Source organism: Limulus polyphemus, unplaced genomic scaffold, assembly GCF_000517525.1.
Source record: "Limulus polyphemus unplaced genomic scaffold, Limulus_polyphemus-2.1.2 Scaffold3868, whole genome shotgun sequence".
NCBI classification, from domain to species: domain Eukaryota; kingdom Metazoa; phylum Arthropoda; class Merostomata; order Xiphosura; family Limulidae; genus Limulus; species Limulus polyphemus.
Genome location: NW_013669478.1, coordinates 32,812 through 52,620, shown reverse-complemented (window position 1 = coordinate 52,620; position 19,809 = coordinate 32,812). Strand labels below are relative to the sequence as shown.

General features: G+C 29.6%; 1 protein-coding gene across 1 annotated transcript in view; it reads left to right on the top strand.

Moving 5' to 3' along the window:
- LOC106470188 (uridine-cytidine kinase 2-B-like) overlaps positions 1-19,073 on the top strand; it is a 29,157-nt gene extending 10,084 nt beyond the window's left edge. Inside the window, exons 2-7 of the mRNA XM_013930726.2 lie at positions 5,533-5,692; positions 6,079-6,175; positions 7,760-7,905; positions 9,089-9,186; positions 10,616-10,664; positions 11,006-19,073. Of these exons, the coding sequence (XP_013786180.1) occupies positions 5,533-5,692; positions 6,079-6,175; positions 7,760-7,905; positions 9,089-9,186; positions 10,616-10,664; positions 11,006-11,145 (690 nt within the window). The 3' untranslated portion in view covers positions 11,146-19,073. The remainder of the gene's footprint in view (positions 1-5,532; positions 5,693-6,078; positions 6,176-7,759; positions 7,906-9,088; positions 9,187-10,615; positions 10,665-11,005) is intronic.
- Positions 19,074-19,809: the final 736 nt, after the last annotated feature.

The following is a 19,809-nucleotide window of genomic DNA, read 5'->3' as shown; positions in this document are numbered from 1 at the left end:
ATAATTTGTAATGATGCAATTTTTAAGAACACAAAAGCAGGTAAGTCCATAGGAGTTTGATTTCTATATATTGTTCTTTCAGTCAATATATAAGCATTTGAACAAATTCAGACTGACTTCTCACACTAGTTTATTATAACTACTATTCTGAAAGTTTGAAACTTTTAAACAAAAAGGTTATTTTGTGTTGGGCTTAATTTTAATCTGGAATTTCAAAACTTAAAATTATCACTACTAATATTTAAGTCCCCACTTCCAACTTTTTCATTGCATATCTCAAACAACCTTCCATAAGTATTTTAAGTGAGCTCCAAACAGTTTTAAACATATGAATTAACTTCCTTTTAGTTTTAATTTGCTTCAAGAAAATAGTCCAAATTTCTTATCTAGTAACTGTTCTACATATAGTGACATTTATTTGTACCCTCAGCACTATCTTCCTTTAATTAACTTTAGCCCTATTATTATAAGTCCTATTAAATGAGGTTTCACCAGTATAATGCAGAGATAAGAACTTTTTCTCTTAGATAAAAACAACAACAAAAAAAACACAACTCTTAGTTCTTTTAATCGTAAACAAACATTCAAAAGTTTTAAGTTTATGTCGGTAATGACTTATACATGCATTTATATTCCTTTCTATGCATAATTTCCAAGCTCTTGTCATTCATTGATACTGTTCAGTCATTAATGAGTTAAAGAAACATTCTCAGTAATATCAAACTTACCTAGCATCATATCATCCTTACATTTTTGATGACGCACTTTCTAAGTAGTTTTACAAATCTGCTGAAAGTTTCATTAACAGCAAATGTACCAAACTGATGAAACAATACATTCTAATCTTTATAAGAATGTATAAAAAGTATATTAAATTATCTGTACTTCTTACTGAGTTGATTTTTAAGTTTTGATCAAAGTAAGTAAATTGCTTTGATCAAAAGTTAATTCTAATTGACATTCAAGTATTTTTGTGAATTATTTAATTTCTTATTGTAAAATAGATCATTAGAAAAGGAAGCTAAAATCAGGTAACTTAAGAATGAACATTAATCATTAATTTATAGGAAATAAATTTGAGATTTAAAAATTTTGGTGTAATGTACAATGAAATCTGAGCTCATAAACATTACCTAATAACAGGTACATGCAGGTGTTAGCAATCACAGTTAGATGTTTATTTCTAAACCATTTTATGTTATGAAGAAGATAGAAAATGTGTGGAACTTGTCAAGCTGCTTGGTCATTCTGCAAACATCTGGATGTTACTGTTTTGGGTACACAGTACTAGTTCTAGTAGTATAGATGTTTCATGTATGTAGTGTATACTCTGGATGAAATATGCTGGCAATAGAAGTAAAACTACAACATGTGTTAACTATTGTGGTTGCTGACTGTAAAGTGTAAAAGGATTATTTAATATGATATTCTTTTTCATCTATAAATGCAAACAAAAACACCCTTTTTATTATTTGATTCATTTAAATATATATACATTCTGGACTTAGTGGATCTCCATAATTCTACAGTTAAATCATATTTCTTTAGAGCTTATTCTGACAGTAACTCTAATTCTCAAACCAAAACTTAAAGAAAATTGTGTATTTTGAAAATTATTAAATTTGCTTATGTGAGAAAAGTTTATCTCAGAGCTAAATGATTTCCTTATAAGAAGTTGGTTGCTCTTTTTTATTTGTTCTTGCTCATAACATATTAGCTATGGTGAAGGAAATTATCTCCATGAAAAAAAATTATTTTCTTCTTGTTTTTAAATTTAATTCACAATTTTATACCTCTATGTCTAAAAGTAAATTTCACAAGATGGGGTTACATTACTATTAAAAGTTTTAAAAAGAATATTTTTAAATTAGGCCTTGGTGTTGAAATGTAAAAAAATTGTGTTATGGTTATCAGCACATGCAAAGGTTTAGATGTGGTGGGAAGTATTCTATATGAAGAGAAGGATTTTAACTTTCACTTACAGTAGCTGCTCAATTTGTGCATTTCAAACAGCCTTATAAGTTTTGTCATGTGAAGCCATGATACTCCTCAACTAATTTTATCAATCAAGAAGTTTTAAGTATACTGTTTCATTGCACACAAGCCACGAGATTTACTATATGTGATATACTTATAGTTAACATATGAGCACTTAACACTTATGTCATGACCATGTTATCATCTGTTTCAAGTTATGTTTACTTTAAATATCATTTTAAAGGGAGGGAGCACACGTGTCAGTTTCAGTGTAAATTTGTTTCAAGTTTCTTTTAAAGTGTGAAACATGAAGTGTTTATCATATATAGGACAGTAAAAATAAAGACTCCTTTTATGAACATATGATGTGATTTATACAAGTACAACTAACAATACTTTATATTTTTATATTTAATACAGTCAGGATTTTCAATAGGATTTCTTGGCTGAGAGTCAACTCATAGGTGTTAAAATTGATAAGGGAGATAAGATCTTGACTTTGGCTAAGAGTGAGCATACTGATGTAGGGCACATGTTTGGGGAATTCATACTGAGTATTGTGTATTTTTGCATTATGTTCAGAATTTTCATTTTCCACATTGTTTTAGGTAAAGTGCAAAGCAGTTATTCTATATCACATTTTAACTCATTTATGTCTTCTGAGAGAATTATTTTATCCAGCTTTTCAGTTAAACTTACTATCCTGTTTCAAGGCAATTAAAGAAATAATATAATGTTACTTGTTATTAAGATTTGTCTGTTCACTTCTACCCATTAAAAAACTCTTAGACAATCAGACATTTAACTGGGGATTAAAATAAATTGTTTTGTTATTTCAGCACACAAAACCCCTACTGTTAATTAGCAACAAATATTTCAGCATACAAAAACCCTGCTGTTAATTAGCAACAATCAAGTTGGAAGCAACATTACTTATCCAAAGTCCTTGCAATCATGAGTGAGGTCTGTGTTTTAGCTAATTAATGGTGTAGGTGGTGCTTAATTGTCCCAGGATCTGTGTCTTTCATTCACTACTGTTTCATGATTGGACTTGGGATGGAGCTAATGTTTGTGATGCATGATGAAATACAACTTGGCTCCCAATAACAGTACTGGATTGACAGTATGTACAATTTACACTGGTTGGTTTAAAGATGAGTGAGATTAATTGAGAAGATCAATAATTTTTGTGCATGAAAAGTACACCTTAGATGCAAATTTGGTTCAGGAAATTAGAATTTCAAGCTTGAAATGCACAATCTCTCAGGTTGAGAAATCAGCTAACCAATACTATACAAAATGGTTGTTTGGGTTTACAAGTCTATTTTGAATCTGTCTTTAAAACCTTCTAAGTTCCTACACAATTAACAATAATCAGTATCAAAGAGAGAATCAAAACTGCTTCAGTAATAAAAAAACTTACTCATATGTTATCTTGCAGTTACATCTTTGTATTCATATCTGTTACATCATGCCACTCTTTGTGTTTTATGACTGGGGTACAGCTTGTTCCAGGTCTCATTTTGGGTGGTCCTAGTGTCCCAAGTTGATCCATATTTCATTGTTTTCCAATGCCATTAAGTACAAAGGATATCTCCTTCTTAAACAAAGAACAGGTTAAGTGAAGTGTGTGCTGGAGTAATAAATTTTAAATGAATGACCATTTTATGTTATTAAAATTTTTCATTATTTAATTTATTTTTGGAGACCCAATTTTCTTTTTAATTGGTAAATTGTAACTTAAATATTTCTGATCACTATACATCATTGTCTAGTCTCCATTTTGTTTTATTTCTGTAATACTTGGTATCTCAACATGCCTACCCATATTTATTAGCATTTTTATAGGTATGGATTCATTATCTTGCTCGCTATTGTTGTCTGGAATAAACTTGAATTCTATATTCTTGTGAACCTAACAGTCATTGTAGTAGGTTATATACAATGAAGTGCCATAAACAAAATGATGAGTTAAGAAATAATATTTTCTAGAAATTGATTGTTAATCCTATGTGCATGGGTTGGGGTCAAAGTTCAAAAGACACAATCATTTTACAGAGCACCGTTTAACTTGGTATTATATATTTGATTTCAGAATTCTCAACTGTTCATTTTAACCTTCACTTCTGATTTAGTGACAGTTTGGGGTGGAGAGTAAATACCAGACACAATATACAGGGATACTGAAAAACTGTAGATACACATTACAGAGGGTCTAGAGGTTATGCAGATGCAATATATATATATATATTGTGTGATGGACAAGTTTTCTTTCTTCACGTGAGTATCACTTTGCACTCTGACTAGTCAGAGTCTCAGTCAGACTGGTATTGTAAATTTATAGACATATCTTGAGTACAAATACCTTTGTAACTCACCTGATTTTTTTTGCATACAACTGACTTGTATATTTAAAAGCTTGCCACATTTTGTATAAATAAACATAGTAAATTTAGAATTAGACCCAATGTCTTCTTGAAAATGGGATTGGTCCAGTGGACTGAGCCTGAGCCCATTCATTTAAAGTTAATTGAAGAAAAAAGTAAGGAACTTAGTGAAGTTTAAAACATTGTCATACAGTGGTTGAGAATGTTATATTAAACCATTTTTGGAGCCTCACTTCATTGTAGCAGTCCATGTTGCCATGTCCATTAAAGCTCTTTCTGACAACAATGCATCCTGACAATAGCTTTTAAGTACACTATAGGTTCTGTTGCAGAAGGCTCTGTCTTAAAGCTGTTATGTTAAAAGCACACTATTGTTCCCTGATGCTTTCCATAATTCATCCAGTGTATGAAGACAACAGTTTTCAAACACCTGTTTCAACAGTCCCATTATCTAGATATAAACATATGCTGCATTTAGTGACTTTACTAGTATGTTTTCTTATGGAATAGCATGAATATCTGTTTCATTCTCCAGCATCTTGAGGTATATGATGGTCAAATGTGGGGGTATGACTGAAAGCCTTATTTTGGTGAACCCATACCCTGCTAGCATCATTACCAGACTGAGATCTTTCTTCATAATGTTGTGTGGTGTTTTTGTTGTCACCATTTTTTGTATTCTTATATTCTTATCTGTTACATCATGCTACTCTTTGTTTTTTATGACTGGGGTACAACTTGTTGCAGGTCTCATTTTGGGTGGTTCTAGTGCCTCAAGTTGATCCATATTTCATTGTTTTCCAATGCCATTAAGTACAAAGGATATCCCCCTGAAATTCTAAATCCCCAATCTGTTTATGATTTCAGTGTATGAATATTTTGTGTCAGAAAGAACTATTGTACATCCTTCCCAAAAGTGATCAGTTTTTTTTGACAGTGAACTACCTACAAAATACCAGACAATTTAAAGTGGAATTTTGATACATGACAGTTCACTGCAACTTGATGTTGGTTGTGGTTGTCATGTGACTTGCTGATTTGTGTATTCAAAATCATTTTAATATATTGTACTCAATCTTCTGTACAAGTTAAGGAAATTTAATGATATTTTGAAAATATATAGGAATACAAGTCTGATTTAATACTTAATGTTTTGTTGCTTCTGCAGTCAACGGTTTGCAGAAAAATTGTGGAGAAATTGGACCAAGATTCAATAATAGACTCACAAAGGCAGGTCATCAGTGTCAGTCAGGAGAGTTTCTACAAAGAACTTGCAGAAGAAGAAAAGTCCTTAGCTTATAAAGGGATGTACAATTTTGACCATCCAGGTAAATTTTTCAAATTTCTTCTGAAAATAAAGATGCTTGTTTCCAGTAACAGTTTATTTGCTGTTTTGGCCTTGCTGTGTGTGTGGAATCACAAAGCTCATATACTCTGTTAAATTGCAAGATGGGTAGTTAAACTAACGTGCAGCCACAGATCTTAATTATGAAGTTCTAAACCTAGATTTGGGTCATTATATATTTGTGAATTGCTGTAATGGCTGTTTATATCTTTAAACATTTTGTATTAAATTACAAGTAAGCCTTTTTTTTTATAGTTTTTCCAGTGATCTTAGTAGAAGTTTAAATTTCTTACATGTATGAAAAGTTTAAGGAAAGAGTTGTTGTTTTTGTTCAGTTAATCTTTCATGTATTTTACTCTTATTTTATAGATGCTTTTGACAATGAGCTTATTATTAGCGTGCTGAAGGATATTCTCCAAGAGAAGGTGGTCAGCATACCATTGTATGATTTTGTTTCTCATTCCAGGTGAGATAGATTAGTCATAATACCGTTTCTTTCTATGAAATAAATACTTTCCTGCTTGATATTTCTGTCCTTGCACCTAATTATCAGACATTGTGATCACCTGTTTAATTTCTGAGTTATCCTAAAAAAACTTGTTGTGTGTGTGTAACAGCTATGTAAAGTGTTGCATCTCAGGAAAACTGTGATCAAAAGTAAGTGCAAGATGTTTCTGTCATCACACAACTTGTATGTTATAAATTAAACTGACACTACCTGATTTTGAATTGATTTGCAATTTCTTTATTCTTACAGATCTGATATTACAGTCTAGAATTTATACACACGTAGTCAGTGCTATGTAAAGATTTTTGAGATTAAATCCAAAGTATAACTTGGCATTGACAGTTCACATATGACATATAATATGTATATTTTGCAGACAGGATTTTGTCAGGATTATGAAAAAGTGTCCATACTATCATGGATACTTAATCTGACTAGCAGTATGAATTTGATTATTGTAGAGGGCCACATGCTCAGCCTTCCTAGAATTACCCAGTGCTAGCTTGACCTTTGATCATGCTCTGCCTTAACTGATGCCTTGTCTGGTAATGATGAATGAAAGTTGATAAGTGTTAGTGTGTTTGTAACATAAGAAGCACTACTGTTTAAAAACCAGTAACACTGAATTCATGTGTCCTTACTATTTTATTATTATTATTTTTTTTTATACTTAGAGTCCATAACTTAGGTTTAATTATCTAAGATTAGCTCTTTTCTTTATTGGTTATAACAACCGTAAACATAAAAATAGTTACTGCATGTCGTGATAGTTGATAAAAATAAAACTTGTTCATTTTGGAAAGTGATGCAGTAAATGCTTATTGTGGTTATCATACTCAAGCATGTACAGATTTGCCTTCTGTATGAAGAGGTAATAATGCTTTGAAGTTTGATGAGTGAATGTTAACAGCCCCTATTAAAAAAAGTGTACAACTACCTTACTCTGTTGTTCATGTACATTTGATGTGATGCAAAAGGTCATTGAACATTAGACTATGATGCTAAGGAAAAGTGAATTCATTATGAATGATAAGAAAGTGTGGATTTAAAAGTTAGAATTTGTGTAATATATATATACTCTATTTGAAAATTAAAAATAAGAGAAGTTCCTTTGAATAAAATGATTTTTTATTCACCTAGCTGGGCTGATGAGAGTTGATATAGCTCAATACAACAGTTGTCAGATTGTTATGTCATGAGGTTTATTTTTTATTCACCTAGGTGGGTTGATGAGAGTTGATATAGCTCAATACTACAGTTGTCAGATTGTTATGTCATGAGGTTTATTTTTATTCACATAGCTGGGTTGATGAGAGTTGATAAAGCTCAATACTACAGTTGTCAGATTGTTATGTCATGAGGTTTATTTTTATTCACCTAGCTGGGTTGATGAGAGTTGATATAGCTCAATACTACAGTTGTCAGATTGTTATGTCATGAGGTTTATTATTCAGTTTGATCTGTGTTCTTGTTCCATAAAATATGTAATAAGATAAATCATTGTTAAAATTTTAATCATCTCAATGATAACTTATCTTTCAGGAAAAAGGATGAGTGGCTGACCATCCATCCAGCTGATGTGGTGCTCTTTGAAGGAATTTTAATTTTTTACTTCCAAGAAATGAGGGATTTATTCCACATGAAACTATTTGTAGACTCTGATTCTGATACTAGGTTATCAAGAAGAGGTCAGTGCATTGATTGGATAATATTTAAATGTAAAAATGAAGATAATGGATCATGTGTAAAAACACGTGTTGTTGTTTTGCTTTGTTCTCAGTTTTATGCATTATTGCAAAGAAGTTTTAAGCTTATAAGGAAGTATCAATAACAGACACTGATCAAGTTTTCAATTTTACCCTTAAATTTCCTAGTATTTGTAACCTGTAGTTTATATCTTTTTTGTACACTTTCTAGTTTGGATGTTACTTGAACATAAAAACATCATCTTTTATTATTACTCATTATACACATTAGAGGGTTATCTGTTTTCATACAGGTGCTTTGTAATCAGAAGCTGTACTGTTGTAGCAAGCCATGTGCAACATTTCGTAAGGTGTAGTTGGGCAACAATTTGTTAGTGACTAGTTCTGAGTAACTAAAGCTGTAAAAAAAAAAAGGCAGTCAGTAGAGAAAAATATTAACATAAGTATTATTCTGTTCCTTTCTTGGCTGCCACTAAATTATTGTATTTTCATGTGCCTGGCAATAGCTTGAAATGTAGTATCGAATTAATTTTGTGGATGCATGATTCTTTAGTGAGGTTTTTGAGTACATATAAAGTTATTCATTAGATACTAGAAAAGTACTTAAAAACTTGCAGAATAGTCACTAGACTTGCAGAACAATTGGAAAACTTGTCGCATAATGTCTTAACTTGCAGATTAGACTGTTAGACAAATAAACACTTTAACATGTTACCACTTGACTCATAGGTTTAAGCTATTTACACCTGGTTTATAGATGTAATCACTTTCAAGTTAATTAACTGATTTATGGTTTTAATCATGACTTGTAGGTTAATCATCTGGCTTGTGGTTTTAATCACATGACTTGTAGGTTAATAACCAAGCTAACAGTTTTGCTCATGTGAATCACAGGTTAATTAGTTAGCTCACAGTTGTTATATTTCCTGCAAACCAGTATGTTAGACTCACTAACTGGTGGAATGTGCTTGAAGTTACTGATAAATTTAGTTGGAAATATTCAAAATAGATTCATAATGTATGTTATGTAGTGATTGTATAATAAAGTATTTATATAGAATATTGTATTCTTATTCACTGTCATCTTTGATCATTTATTGACTAGTTTTACCTTTTCTTTTTAATAGATAATGTTAAACAGTTGTCTCAATTTTTATGAATTTAGTTTTGCGTGATACCACAGAAAGGGGCAGAGAACTGGAACAAGTTCTACAGCAGTATACGATGTTTGTAAAACCCGCCTTTGAGGAGTTTTGTTTACCTGTAAGTGATTTTTTTCCCAGCTTCATATTTTGTATGCAGCATTTGTGACTGGCTTGTGCACTTCATACAATTCACAAGGACACATTTTAAACCTTGTATAAATAATAAGGCTATTCCATACAGTTAATGCATATGAAGAGCATGTACCTTTGGCTTTGCCCAGTATGTTGCTATGAACTAAAAAATTGGACTTACTTAAAAAAAGCTAATGCTCTAAAAGCTTCCTTCAAAATTACTTGGCAGGTTTTTTTAATCTCATCTTAAGACTAGTGATTTACAAAATATTTTCATGGTACCCCTCCTCCCCTTCTAGACATGTTTTCTGTTGTGCTCCCCCACAACCACATATAAAAATAAGACAAGTCTTAAAATGGTACATATGATAAGGCAAACAGTTTCAATTTACTCACTAATATAACGTGGTAAATGGGATCTCTTTAGTTGGTGTGACAACAATTCAGCCAAGAATGGATCTCATCTTATTCGAAGTTCAAGCCTAGTAGTTCCATTAAACACAGATATAGTTTTGGTGTTGAAACATTGAGTCTCATACACGTGGGAAAAAAAAAAGAGATCTAGAAAAATTATCTAAGTGGTTTTAATATTGAGTGGATTGAAATCTACAATGTCTTTTTATTTTTGTATGTTTTTAAAAATTTGTAGCTTGTGTTCTGCCGTTTTTACTTCCTATACGACAGATTTCAGCAACTGGATGCTTAAAGTGCTGCATATACAATTGTTGTGACAGCTTTTTAGTTGAATGAATTTAATTTTGATAAGTCTAACTTTTGTGACATGGGGACCTCGAAGCTATATGCTGTACTTGTAAAACTTAAAGTACATGCTTTTACTAGATCGTTTGATGTGTCCACTAGAGTATACTGTGTTGAGCTGCATAGTTATTTTTTCATAGCTTTAATAGAATACTTGTTGCTTAAACTGTATATAGCTTGTATACACACACATTTTGTTACACTCACAGACTTATGAAATTGACATTATCAAGCTGTAAAAAATTTTAAATAGTTATAACATGATATTGGATGCTTGAATTTTGTGATGGTTAAGGATAATTGAAAATGGGTTTCAGTAATTGCTTTGTATTGGAAGAATATGTTTGGTAGCATATGATTGGAGGTTTTCCATTTTAGTTAAGGAAATTGAATATAAATTGTATATAATAAAATAAAAGAATAAAGACATAATGTTATATGGAGTTATAGTTAACAGAATTTAATAAGTCTATAAATAAATAAGCCCTCATGAAGAAAATGAATTTAATTTTGATAGATTTGTAACTTTTGTGAGATGGGGGACCTCACAGCTATATGCTCTACTTGTAAATCTTTATAAGTACAAGCTTTTACAATATCTTTTAAATTATAAAGAGTGTCACAATATCCATCTTGCAATTCTTTTATCTCACTAGACAAAGAAATATGCTGATATTGTCATTCCTCGAGGTGCAGACAATGAAGGTAAGAAATGTTCACATTTGGTAAGTATGTCAACAGGTTTTTATTTCAGGCTTTCCTTGTATGCTGTAAGACATTAAAATTTTATTCATATATGTAAAGAACTAATGTAATGCAAAAGTCATATAAAAGAAATTTTTAAAACTTCATGTGACTTAGTTCAGAATCAGATATAGACATTGTTTAAAAAATTGTAGCTCGTGTTCTGCTGTTTTTATTTCCATATACGACAGATTTTGACTCTTCTTCAGCAACTGGATGCTTAAAGTGATACATATGCAATTATGACAGCTTTTGAGTTGAAATAGAAGTTTTATTATTATCATTTTTTCTGAACCTTTCAGTTGCTATTGATTTGATAGTGAAACACATAGAGGAGCTTTTAAAGCATTCTCCTAACGGATTCCATCGTTGTCGCCACTGTCGTCCAGATTCTTTCACCACGACTGATTCTTCTAGAAATGGACATTCCTCAGATGCTTAGTAGCTTCAGTTTTCAGTTGTTTTATGTTCAGCCTTTTGTAAAAAGAAATGTGTGCCTTACAAGTTGATGTGTCTACTAGAGTATATTGTGTTGAGCTGCATAGTTATTTTTTCATAGCTTTAATAGATTACTTGTTGCTTTAACTGTGCACAACTTGTATACATAGATCTATATATGGATTATTCATTTAAAATTCAGTAGATTAATCAACATTTTAAGTAGTTGCATTAAACATAGATATAATTTTGGTGTTGAAACATTAAGTCTCATACACTTACACAATAATTATGTAATCTGAATGTATCTTAAGTGAAAAGATGTTTTTTCAATTACTTTGATTTTGTGGAAAAATTATCTAAGTAGTTTAATATTGAGTGGATTGAAATCCACAATAACTTTTAATTTTAATATGTTTTTTATTATTTTTCTTTCATAAGTTCATGGCATTTAAAATTGTAACTGTAATCATTACTTTAAATGTTTTATAAAATATTAGACATCATTCTTGTTAAACAAACACTAAGTCGTTGTCACCTTTTATCAATAGTTATAGAGTCTCAAATTACAAAAATTATGCAGGCTTGCAGATACTCCTGGTGAAACTTAACTTGTAGCATCTTTCTTTTACTTCAAGAAATTTGAAGTGTTGTGTTCCTGTAAGTGTGCAATTCAGTTTTACGATGAATTAATGTCATCGTGCTTTTATTTTAATTGATTAAGGATTTTCAGATGCTTTAGTGAAAAATTAATTTTAATTTGTTGTTTCACTTGCTGACTATTCAAACAATAATTAAAAATTATATGCATACATTTTCCAGTGAATTGTCATATCTTTTGTGTTGTATGTTAGGATTTTCAGTTGCATCAGTGAAAAGATATAGGCACAAATTACTTTCTAAGGTAATTAATTTTTAAAGTTCTAAAAAGTGTGTCTTAAAAAGCTAAAAAACTTTTGTAAACCTTACTTTTCTTATTTTCAACACTTAACCTTAACATGCTAAGTTTCACTTGAGGTCTCAATAATAAAAGATCTATAAATATGTACTTCTTACTTGCACTATAATTTTATGTTGGGACCAATTAGCTCTAGTCATACCTTCACAAACACAGTTCTAACATTTATGTTAGAAGTTTCTGTGAAAAGGTCATTAGGTTGTAAAGAACATAGGCTTATTCCAGGGATGTCATCTCACTTTTTTTTTATAGCTTCTTTTCTTGAAACAATTTTCACGTTGCTTTTCTTATATTTTTTGACAAGTACCCTATGTTATATCTATATACAAGTTTTGTGTTTTATTGTAAAATCACGTTTTGTTTTCATTAAATAGAAAATTGACATACTTAACCGTAGTGTAAATAGTAGTAAAAACATGATCCAGACAACTCTGTCAAAGAGCTGTTGAACAAAGTAGGTTGTGTAGAAGCAGATTTTGAAATATAAGAACTTAAAAGTTCTTATTGAGGTATCATTTGAGATTATTGACTTTAACAATAAAGAAAATATATTTGTAAAATTTCTCTCTTACTTTTATTTCTCAAAGTTAATCAGGGACTCTGTCATGTATGCATGTGCACAATGGAATTAGAAATTTACCGTGAAGAACGATGGTGGTAGTAGTTGTATGAATGGTGTATTCCTGAAAATGGCACAAACTGAAATGTTTAACAAATTGAAAGGATATTTTTTACTTGGAATTTTTTGGTTTTGGAAGAATAAAGTCGTTATTTTTCATTGAATATACGTTTTTATAGATATTTTAAAATACTTTGGATTGAATTATTCTAGAACAGCAGTTCTCAAACTGTAGGTTGTGCCTCTCTAGGGTAGTTTGGAAGTACAACCTGGGAGACAGTTTTGTTTGTGTTGTCAGGTGGTATTCCTTAGCAGTCATTTACACGAGACTAGTGCTGTATGGCTTTTACTGCACAATCTCAAATTGTAAACTAAGGGGTGGCACATTTATTTTTTGTGTTTTTCTTAGCTTATGGAGGCTCACTGTGACAGTTTGAGAACCATTGCTGTAGAATATATATTTTAAGTATTTTTTATATTTGAAGTTTTCAAAACACTTGTAGCAATGTATTATGTATGAAATTACTGAGAATGCTCAATTATAATATATTTATAAGAGGAATGCATAATTGGGGTTTTGGCACTAGTTTAAGTAAGAATTCTAATTTTTTTTCATCTCAAATACTTGCAGACCTGAGAAAAAGAAATGGTTGTTTCTTAATTGAATGTTTATTTCATGTTAGTCTAAATGGGTTTGTTTTTACTTATTTAAATGTTTATTTTATGTTACTCTAAATTAGTATGTTTTCCAGGAATTTTATCAAAAAAAACGTTGCTTTAACATCTCAGACATTGAAAATCAGATAATCATAATCTTGAAACAATGACATCTGTAATGTTTAACTGTGATTGATTGTTGGTAGGCTTAGATTTAATAAAAACCAAATTCTGTACCTTAGGTAGTCTAATTAGAATTATTTATTTGTTGGTTAAAATATTAAGAAAACCTATAATAATTTTATAATTTCTCAGATTAAATTTATTAGCTATTATTTTTATGGATAGAAGCAAATCTGTTTGTGGTTTACCAACTGATAATAAAGTTATAAAAAAAAACGACTTACACTCCAGGTAATTATAATATTTTAATGGTTTGGATAATTATATTTATTACGTGTAAATTGCCATACCATTATTCTCATGCTAAAACTGTAATTGCTACAAATAGACAAGCTAGTACTCAGTTCTTTTAGAGAAGCTGCAAGTTCAAGTTATAAATTTCAGTTATAGTGTAATTATTGTTATATGTCGTATGTGTCACAAAATTATTGAATTACTTAGTAATTACAAGTGTAGTTACTTAATGGTAAGTAATTAGATTTAGGTGATTGTATAGTCTAACCATGAAACAATTTCAATTCTACTTTCTTATAGAGGTTCCAAGATAGGTAATAAAAATAACATGAAACTTAATATTTAAATCGTTGATACTTGGTAAACTTAGCAATGAAATCTCCCTTCGCATGCATGTCTTACTTTTAATACCCAATTACTTTCTTTAAATTTACCAAAGCTTGTGATAAGGCAAAGGATATTATGAAGAGAATCCTTTGATACTTAAAAAATATATATATTTTGAAGCTAATGAATATGATGCACTAGTAATAGTTACAGATACATATTGATTGTTGAAAGATTGCATAAGTTATGCCTTTTTAATATACAGATGTTTATAGTTAAAAATACATACTAAAAAAATATTTTTTTTCTAGTTTGTATATCTATCTGTACTGATGGAATTAAACTGTATTTCAGTCTCTTCGCATATACCTAGATTGATTCTCGTTTCTTTTTTTTTTCAAACCATGTAAGAAGCTATAGTTAAAGGCCTAAACATTGCAAATTCATATACTGTTTAACATTTTAGCACATTTTTTGTTCACACAACTTGTATAATTTTCTTTATGATAAATGTTGTAACAAAATTTTCAGTAATTAAGAATCATGGTCATCAAATAAGTTTTAATTGTACCAAAATGTTGATAGTCTGTAATGTTTTAATTTATGTTTTATTTTCTTTACACACTATTTCTAATGATATTCTATTTCAGCTGTGATATTTACATAATTTATGTCAAACTTTCATGCAGTTCAAGTTTAATGTGTTTTCGAAACAAACGTAAAGTATTTTACAAAAGAAAAAACTGTTTATTTAGGATGGTTTCATCATAAATCTGAGTGTTTATTTAAATTGAGATTTTGTATAAGCAACTTGCTTGCTTGCTGAACTTGAACCTTAATAGAGGTACTGAAAAAATGGATATTAGAAGGATTATATTATTATCTGATAAGCATACTATTAATAGAAGGATTCCATTATTATTATTTGATGGGTATACTATTATTATTATCTGATGAGCATACTATTAGTAGAAGGATTCCATTCTCTCCACAGTTATAGGAAACTAAGAATTTAGTATACAACTGAGTTTTTAATCTTTTTTTTTTCTAGTGGTTCTAAGATAAGTAGATTTTATTAAACGTGTATGGGAACATTAAGTTTATAATTGTTTTCAAAGCACTGTGCATGGATAAGTGCTAGATAAATCATGAACAATTTATATATGACCTTGTATATCTGGTTATGATATGTACTATTGTAGTTTTCTTAAGAAAAAATAGAAGGATGCAGTTTGGTTCCATAAAGAGGATGAATATTCCACTTGTAGCTATAAAATAGTGGTTTGTAAATTTAGATTCTTTGTTTTGTTTTTATTTTTACTTGTGTTTTCTTTCATTAATATGGAATTGATATTTTTAACTAGAAAATCTCTGCCTTCTTAATAAAGTTGTTGTATTTAGTTTTTGTTTATATACAGAATCCTTTTTCTCACAAACTTGTGGGTTTTAATGCAGTTATACTTTCAATGCTATTATGATATTTGTAAGTTCATTTATGCAGGTTTATAGCTTTAGAAATTCATATTTTGTGTGTAATAGTATATGCTTCTTGACGTTTTTTAAGTAAGTAGTAGAACAGAAGTTGACATGCATGTTCATATTGTATCTATGGAGTGCAAAATTCTGTGCTAGTTGATGCTTCTCTAAAAGAAAAATGCATTACAGAAAGACCTAAATCTTACTATTTGGATAAACTGTTGATAATACTCAAGTCGAATTTGCTTTAACCCTTTATTTACTGAAAAAGAACAAGAATAAAAACAATTTATATAAAAAAAACATTACATGTTTGTGATCAACAAATGTGTAAATAAACAACTTAGTTTTAAAAGCAATCTCCAATGTTTAAATGGGACTAGGTGTTTGTTATTGCTGTAAGTGTGCTTTCATACTTGCAGCATTTTTACATGTACTATTTTTTTATGTTCACATTAAAATCTCCAATACCATTAATACACCATGACTATATTCCATAGAAAAAACAATTTCTGACACTGCTGCAACACAAAAGCTGTTCATAAATTGAAATAACTAGCCATTGTGCTCCACAATTGCATAATCTAACATCAGCTTAAGCTGACATTCCGATTTTTTTTTAGTTGGTTGGCAGCACATTTTAAGTAATAAGTCTGAGATGTCCCATCAGAAAAAAAAAATTGTTGTTTATATCACAACTATGTATATAATAAGTATATCAAATGAGACACTTTAATGTTCCACCAGTAAAGAAAGGGTTTTTATCGGAACATATTTTTGTTTGTTTATACTTGTCTTGGTCTTCTGATCGATGCAAAGTAAAACACTGTTTTATACCCAGGCAACTAAAGCTCAGTAAGAACCATGCCAGAAGTCTTAAATGAACAAATTCAGGGATGTTCAAACATCTTCTCAATTGTGTATGCGTCATATACAGGGAAAACACTAACATGTGCACATTTGTTTTTAGAATTATCATCAGTACAGTGTTTTTCACCATTATGTATTGTATGGTTTTATGAGTGTCACAAATAGCATTTATGTTTACAAAGGTTTGTTTTAGTTTTTTAGGTGAGTATACTATACAGAGTACTTCTGTTTGTATCACATAAGAAAAAGAAAAAAAGCTTATGAATGCAGATCTGCATAACACCAAAGGCATATTGTCATCTAAAATTGAAAGTGGGATTTTTAATAATATAATTGCAGCTGATCTATGAATGGCTAAATTTTGGAAATATGGAATCACTATAAATGGCTTTTATTTTACTTTTTATACAAAGTTAGGTTCATTGAGGCTGAGTTGAGATTGGCAATGGAGGATATATATAAGGTTTAGCATCAAGATTTTGTATTATGTAGGAATAACCATTGTATATTTTCATTTTTTTACCAGCTGATCTATACAGTGTCACTTACAAAGCTATGACACCAATTCATTTAAATAAATATTTTGCATACAGCATTCTTTTTCAATATATATATATATATATATGTATGTATGATCCAGAAGAATGAGGGAAAAGTGAGTTTTCATTAAATTTTCTAAGCAAGTTATTGTGATAACTTTAGTAGTGAATATTACTTTAAAAATAATAATTGTCTCATACACTGAACCAGTTTTTAAACACCACCCAAAGGAATTTACAGTGTACATGCAGTCAGATATTGTGATAAAGAATTTATTCATTATTTAAGATAGTTAAATATTGAAAACTGAAGGACATTACATGTAAGTAGGTATTGTATGTGCATCAGGAAGATTCTTAAGAAAGCTAGTACTAGTTTGATAGAATCTAATAATTAATTTCTGGTAACTAAAATATTGGTGTCAGTTCTTCCACACATGTTTATATCAGGGGTCAAGAGCTTGGAGTTTTTGCTTACACAACATTTATCAGAGGTAAAGTTGAAAGAGAAGCCGTTGAGTTATTAGAAATAAAAGCTAAGACGAGGATATTTTTAGTAAGATTTTATAAAAAGTTTTTGTTGTGTTTACTAGAGAGTTAATTCAAAATGTGCCATTTTCATTGTAGAAATTGCATGTAGCTAAACCTTTCTTTTAAGCAGTAAAAAAACTTTAAGATGAAGGAGTTGATGCGTATTGAATGTTAGGTGTTTAAAAGTAAAGTTGCCTAGACTTATTGTTGAAAATATAGTAACTGTTCTCCTGTAAAATATTTTCCCAAACTTGTAGGAAAGAGAAAAAACACATTATTCTTGATGAGTTATGTATAGTGGATAACCATTATATGATTATAAAGAATCAAAGAAAAGGTAAAACTGTTCATAATTTTATTTAATTAAATAAAAGATAATATTGATGGGAATCTCATGTCTGTATTAGCTTTAAATGATATTTACTTTAGTTTTAGAAAATTATGTAAGAGTTTTACAAAGTTACTGTTTCCAAAACAATTAAGAATCTATAGCTTTTTGAACTAAAAACTTAAGTGTAAGCATAGTGCATTAACTGTATCCACAACTTGTCATAATCAGTTGAGTTACTCAGTCCATTAACACGGTATATTCTATATATTTAAATGGTTATTTTGGTGTTTGAAATTTTTGTGTGTTATTGCTGAAATTCATTCGGCCATAGCCAGAATCTCACAATTTAACTTGTTTTATTTTGGTGGAAAGTATGATTCGTATTAATATATTTTTGTCTATTATATTAGATAGTAATAAAAAATTTTAATTATTTGGAATTCTAAAATAGAGAATTATTAGCTTATATTCAAGAATGAGGAAGAATGACTAGTTAAACTTTTCATTGATATTTGTAATAAGATGTGTAACTGTGTGGAGAAATTGTCATGGAGATGTATTTATTCAGGGGTCAGTAGTTTTAGATGCCTGATATTTTTGTTTTATGAATAAACAAGTACTTTGCATTATAAAATAAGATGAAAGAGAAGTTTTCTATTATATTTTACTCAATAGAAGTTGGTATTGCATGTTAGGTGACTTATTGCATTATAAATGGTGTCCACACTTGAACAAAACAACTTTCATGAATTTAACTGATTAAGCATTTTAAAACTAGAAATAAACCTCACTGATAATTATCAGGAATTTGGTTTTCCTGAGAAAAATCTGTTGAAAAACTGATTAAGATACTTTTACATGCTTATAACCTCTGGTCAATATATCGGTTTTGTGATTTTGAAGAAAGTTGCAACAATTGTCTGAAACCTAGTCTTGCATTTGGTTTTTACTGAAGATTTGCATAATTATTACGTAGTGTTTCATGAACATTCTGCTGATGCCACAGAATGTTGAACGATAACACCAAGGGAAGAATGATCATGGCAAGATGAAATTTATTTTTCTCTATTATAATTTTAAATTTTTAGAAAGGCTTACATTAAAAATTAACGTTTTCTTATTCACTCCTCTTATATTATTTCTTAATAATAGTACAATTTTAATTTACTTCTGGAAAAAATAAAATCGTATTTCAGGTTTCAAATCATTTTTTTGTGTGTGTGTGTGTGTTATTATAGAAAAAGTGCTTGAAATGGAGTTAAAGACCACATGGAATTAAATCATTTTGTGATATAATAATATTTATCATGTGAATTTTGCTATCCAAACAGGTCTATTACACTTCAATGAATGATAATTTACACTTTAAAATATTTATACTTTGTGCTATAAACCTATGGGCATACACATTTTGGATAAATATAACAGATTAAATAAACTTTATTATTACAATCATCGTATCTTTTGTTCATATATTATAACTATAAAAGAGGCTATTTGATTGGTCCTTGAATTGGTAAGGAGTATTTTCTTAATAGCAATTTAATGACAACTTTTTAGAAAAACCAGTGCAATATATATTCTACATATTACTGATGTATATATATATATATATTCTTGTGCCACTTCTAATGTATTCAATATTTCAATAAAAATTACACTGAAAATCCCTTGAAAGTGTAGTTATATTAAAACAAAAAAGTAATAATTAATTTAGTGTTTTGATGCTGTTGAAGGAACTACATAAAATGTTCATATAATACAAGCGTATGGGTGTTTTATTGTCTTGAAATTTTTACATGTTCTACAGTAATTCCTGTATGCTGAATCTCAAAATGTCATAACACAACACATAATTTTGAGACTAAAAAAATCAGGATGAATGAGGGTGCACGTTCGTTTGACATCCATGTTCTTCCCTTTTCTTCAGTTTGTATTTTTGT